At 35.6% G+C, this 6,000-nt stretch overlaps 1 protein-coding gene across 2 annotated transcripts in view; it reads left to right on the forward strand.

The window, feature by feature from the left end:
* The window catches only part of LOC115213539 (putative uncharacterized protein DDB_G0282133), an 84,111-nt gene extending 79,403 nt beyond the window's left edge, over positions 1 to 4,708 (forward strand). For both annotated transcript variants that reach the window (XM_036504275.1, XM_029782567.2), the window contains one exon: positions 4,502 to 4,708. In XM_036504275.1, the coding sequence (XP_036360168.1) occupies positions 4,502 to 4,506 (5 nt within the window). In that variant the 3' untranslated portion in view covers positions 4,507 to 4,708. The remainder of the gene's footprint in view (positions 1 to 4,501) is intronic.
* Positions 4,709 to 6,000: the final 1,292 nt, after the last annotated feature.

The following is a 6,000-nucleotide window of genomic DNA, read 5'->3' on the forward strand; positions in this document are numbered from 1 at the left end:
GGCATCCAGCTGTAAGAATCTTGCTAAAACAGTCACAGAAGTCTGGTGCAGGCTTCGGCCTGGCTGGCACTTGTGGGGTCGTCCCACCCATGCTAGCATGGAACACAGATGTTAAATGACGATGATGATGATAAGAAATATATGAAGATTTATTTCAGTTACAATTAAAGCACTTCACTGATCTAATATTTGTATGATTTTCAAGAATATAAGTTTTGGAGAATGGGGAGCTGTGTCACAAACTGTATTTATACCTCTGGATATCCTTGTTGCTTATTTTGATTTTAATAACTTTACTTTGAAATTGTATGGATAATACCATACTAAATTTTGGTGCCTCAACCTAAGTACCATATTCATCGGAATCATATATCATCATCATCATCGTTTAACGTCCATTTTACACGCTAGCACGGGTTGGACAGTTCGACCGGGGTCTGGGAAGTCAGGAGGCTGCACCAGGCTCCAGTCTGATCTGGCAGTGTTTCTACAGCTGGATGCCCTTCCTAACGCCAACCACTCCACGAGTGTAGTGGGTGCTTTTTACGTGCCACCTGCACAGGTGCCAGGGGGGTCTGGCATCGGCCACGTTCGGCCTTGGCTGCCTTCTGTGCCAGTGGCATGTTAAAAGCACCAACCGATCGTGGTCGATGCCATATATATATATATATATATATATATATATCACCGTGACCGACCAGGCTATCAGATGTAGCTACACATCGCTGGTCACAATGCGCTTCGCATTGTTTTAGCCTTCAAATGACGCCACCCCGCTGGCTAAGCGAGCAGGCCGATATATATATATATATATATATATACACACACACACACATCTTTCCATTTCCTCTTTTTTATAATGTTTTCAACTAATGACATTCAACATTTAGTATGAAATTGAAGATAAGCCAGCTGTAGGTTCTGCCTGTATGAATAGCAAAGTGGATTATACACACAAATTTAATTCAATGCAATTGATAAGGTATTTAATCCTTAAAGACCACTGGCTGCATGAGTCACTTAGGAAATCAAATAATTCTTAATTAAATACAGTCCTGACAATTAAAATGAATGAACAAGTTTCCAAAGATGTCATTTCCATTTACAGCATTTCTGCAATTTATATGTTAAAAGCACTATAAGTAACTGTAAGAGTTGGTACTATGTTAGTGGGAGCTTTGTAGGTCTATGAAACGGTTAAGGCGTTTGATAAACATTGGTTGATCAAATATTTATAAGCCAAACGTTTTGACTAAAAACACTTTGTACACCTTGTCACCTGTGGTTCCTTATGTCACGACCAAGGGGAAGATATTTATATGTAAGAAAAATTTTGATTGGTGGTTGTAATAGAGACAACTAACATGAACTTGATTGGTGAATAAAAAATGATACAGTGGTACCAGGTCAAGAGGAAAAGACTGAGGAGTGGGAGGTAATCATAGTACACGAATTGGAAGTGTTAGGAAGAGAAGGGATGTAGTTTGGTTCGTTGTGGTAGAGTGTGTGAGAAGTTCTCTTGTGGGTGGGACACACAATGCTTCTACAACTCAGTTTCACTGATGTGGGCAGGTCTTCTCAAGAACTTCATATCGCCAGACATCTCGGTCCATGGTCATTTCCTCTGTGAAGTCCAACTTCCTGAGATCAGTCCTTAACACTTCATCCCACATCCTCCTGGGTCTCCCTCTTCCATGGGTACCATCCACTTTCAGTGATCAGCACTTCTTTATGCAGCTGTCCTCATTCATACTCATCACATATCCAAACCAACGTAGTCTTCTCTCTTGCATACTACATTTGATTCCTCTTATGCCCAGCTTTTCTCTCAATACATTTGTACTTTGTTGTACATGTGCACTGATGTTGCACATCCAACAGAGCATACTACCTTCGTTTCTCTCCCGTCTACACATGTCTTCAGTATTCAGAGCCCATGTCTCAATACCATAGAGTATAGCTGTTTGTACACAAGCATCATATTGTCTACCTTTTTTTTTTTTACCATTCTTGGTATTTTCTGCTTTTTCATTTATATTTTGTCCCTGAAAAATAATAATAATTCCTCCCCCACTTTTCTCTTTTTTTAATGCGTAATACAATCTTAAATTTGTTCAGCTTTCTTGAACAATAATAAACGGTTTCTCCTTCACGTTTACATAAATCTCTTAGGAAAGGAGAAAAGAAGGGAAGGAACTCTGTAAAAGTTAAGATTTTTTCCTGATATTTGCTTACGAAACCGAATTCACTATTTTTGCTATTACCCCCTCTTCCACTATCTTCTGAACTACGATTATAGACCAGTCTTCAAGGATAGAGTTCATTGTTTTGCAAAGTTATTCCCCTTCATATTGATAACTACGAATTTAATGCAAGTACTCCAGTAGTCGGGGATCAGGAACTATAAGCACAAGTAGGCACTCCACTTGCTAAAAGTAGCAAAATACACCTTCCCATGAAAAAAAGTATATACTTTGGATAATGTAATCGGAGATAAGCTATGTCTAAGAAATATAGGATAGTTATTATCTAGAATGCTTTTAATCATAGGTCCCCCACCCACCACATGACAGGAGTTAAACAACAACCAATATACACTTCAACTATTTTGATTTGCAAAAATTCTAGTTTTGAAATGATTCTAGTTAGATTTGTAATCACCACTACACATATGATCAACGAAAATCTTTATTGACAAATATTTTATATTTTTAAATACTAAACACTGAGTAGAAAGCAATATTTAATGACCTTTATATTGTACAAGGCTGATATTTTTCATGGCTAAAAGCTATGTCTGAAAATAGATATTTACGCTACCCACGGGTGCTTCGGGGAAAAAATAAGTTTGCAAAACCCAGATAGGATGTTGACAAATGTCCTCCTAAAATTGGAGCAACATGCATGCTAATTTGTGGACGTGCATAAATTACAATCACATACACACACACACACACACACACACACATCCTCTCTTTTATAGATATGATGTTGCTTGTAACTACTACAATACAGTTCTCAAATTTGGGTACACATATATTCTTATGGACATGTAAGTGGTATTGCAGAGTATACAAGCTTTGTAAAATGGCTGCAACAATGAAATAATCACATCCAACTAAACACCTCTTGTGTATTTAGAAAATGTGTTGATAGCTTTTTTATGTTTCCCATCCACTTATTATGAACAAGGGTTTTCAGCAATGTTATAATGAAAAACAGATTTCATGCAAGACTGTCAACTGAGAATGGTATGTAGGTGTGCCTCTCTGAAACTCTACTTAGAACTGAGTTGCTCGTTAGAAAGAGCCAAGCTGATTAAAGATGTAACATTAAATTTAACAAAAGCAATTTCTTATTGTTGTGGCGAAAGTCACGACCATCTCTGCAAGAATAGAGTTGAGTGAACGACTATAAATAAGTTGCAGTCAAAGTGAGAGGAAGTCATAAAGTGTGATTTTGATAGTTGGTTCATGTATTGTTCGTGAAGAGTTTGTTGGATTGTTACATTGTTGTTACCCTGCTTTGTTATATATTTTATTGTTACTACGCTGTTGTAGTGTAAACAAGTATTGTCATAACAATTGGCAATACTACAATAATTGGTAATACTTATATTACTTATACATTATAATACTTATAAAGGCACAAAGCCAAAAGTTTTGGAAGAAAGAGCAGTCAATACAATGATTCCAGTATTTGGCTGGTTCTTCATTTTATCAACCCGAAAAAAAATGAAAAACAAAGTTCGCCATATCAGGACTTAAACACTTTAAATTAATAACAATTAATAATTGTATGTTGTTGCAGGTGATGAGCTGGCAGAATCGTTCGTATGCTAAGCAAAATGCTTAATGGTATTTCATCTGTCAGAACCGTTAGCACGCTGGCCAAAATGCATAGCCGTATTTCGTCTGCCATTACGTTCTGAGTTCAAATTCCGCCGAGGTCGACTTTGCCTTTCATCCTTTCGGGGTCGATAAATTAAGTACCAGTTATGCACTGGGGTTGATATAATCGACTTAATCCGTCTGTCTGTCCTTGTTTGTCTCCTCTGTGTTTAGCCCCTTGTGGGTAGTAAAGAAAAAGAGATAGGTATTTTGTCTGTCTCCACGTTTTGAATTCAAATTCTATCAAGGTCAACTTCGCCTTTCATTCTTTTTGGTTCAATAAAATAAGTACCAGCTGAGCACTGGGGTCAATGTAATATACTTACCCCTCCCCCGAAATTTCTGGTCTTGTGCCCAAATTTGAAATCAATAAATATATATTTTGTATGTATTCTTCACATGGGGTATACACCAAGATTGTTAGACAAGATGAAAGGTACATTGGAAGAAAAAGTTAGAGAACCTCTGCTGTAATATTTTCATTATCAAATTGAATTAATTGCAAAGCCATTTTATCATAACACATTTGTTAAATGTGTTATGATAAAAAGATTGTGATTGAATAGTAGTGTTCTTCAGATTTTTTCTTTTCTTATCCTTTTCTGTTTTAGGATAACAGTTTTTTTTGGGGATTGATTTATTATTGGTAGAATATTTTCTATGAAACATTTGAGCAACCATCAAGCAACCAAGGATAATATCAGCATTGTTACAAACTGAAATATGGAGTGTATTCTAACCCTGTCCTATTGCAAGCCACTGGATACTCACAAAAGGGTAGAATTATATTGATCAGGAAATGAAGCACTTGAATGAAAAGAAAAAAAAACTGACACTTCAAGAAATAAAACAGCAGGATTTGTGAGTGGAAGAAAAACTGGCTAAATATTATTTTTACTCATGTTATGCCATCAAGCATATTTGGTTTGAGGAATTGCACATATCACGCCTTAGATTAGTGGTTTCTTTGCAATAGCATATGCATTCTATTCTTGCTTTGAATTTACACTTGCAGCATTTAAATTGATAAAGAAAGTTGAAATATTTGTTTGTTTCTTTTAAGTAATTCATTTTCCTCTTATTAATGATTATTAACATTTACCTACATATATATATATCACATACTATGATTATTAACTTCAAACTATATATAGCATATATTATTAAATTCTGTTTGTTGTATGATTAAATCAAAAATTAAGCATTTACCTTTTTTCTATCATGTTTGCTTTTTTTCTTAATTTTGGAGAAGTTTGGATAAATTTCTGAATAAAAAGATTTTTTTAACATTTCTTATTTTTTCAAATCACAATGTGAATTTTGTAAGTTTTATCAAGTTAAAGGTTAATAAAATATATTAATACAATATTAACAACTTCTGTGAGTTTTCAGCTAAATATCAGACATAATTGTAAAGACTTGACAGCAGCACTTTTTCTAAAACTGGAAAGTTACAGCAAGTAACCAAAATGTCTGTAGGCTGTTTTGGTGAATCCTCATCATCCATCCACTTTCCATATTGGCTTGAGTGTGTCAGATTGTCACAGACCAAGTCGATTCTTATTCAGCTCATATCCTCCAACCTTTCTGGGCAGGTTAGGGAATATGTCTTGTTCATATGTTCCATTTTTAACATATAAAATTTCTTAAATTAGATGTCCTTCCCAACACCAACCCCTTTACAGAATGTACTGGTTGCATTTTGTCTTGGTACCAGTACTGCAGAAGTTGTTGAACCCTTAGCAAAACTAACATGTTCTCTTAGCCCTAAGCTGTCTCTACATAATTTGCAAGCCACTTTAAAGAATACATGGGTGTCTTCCACCTCACCAGGCTGAAGAGCCTTTACTCTAGAAAGGAGAATACAAGAGAGTATGTTGAGAGAAGTGAAAGTATTATGGAAGGAAGAGAGTTATTGGTAGGTGGGAAGAGAGTAGTAGAGGAGAGAGAGAGCAACAGAATGTAAGAGAGAAACTATTGGAAGATAAACAAGTGATTCCAAAACAGTGAGAAACAGTGGTGGCATCTTTGGTGATAAGAGAGTTGAAGATGGTTAAAAGAAATGTGAGAATACAAAGATAATTTATTTCATAATCATTGTTATGGGAAA

This window comes from Octopus sinensis, linkage group LG6 (genome assembly GCF_006345805.1).
Source record: "Octopus sinensis linkage group LG6, ASM634580v1, whole genome shotgun sequence".
NCBI lineage: Eukaryota > Metazoa > Mollusca > Cephalopoda > Octopoda > Octopodidae > Octopus > Octopus sinensis.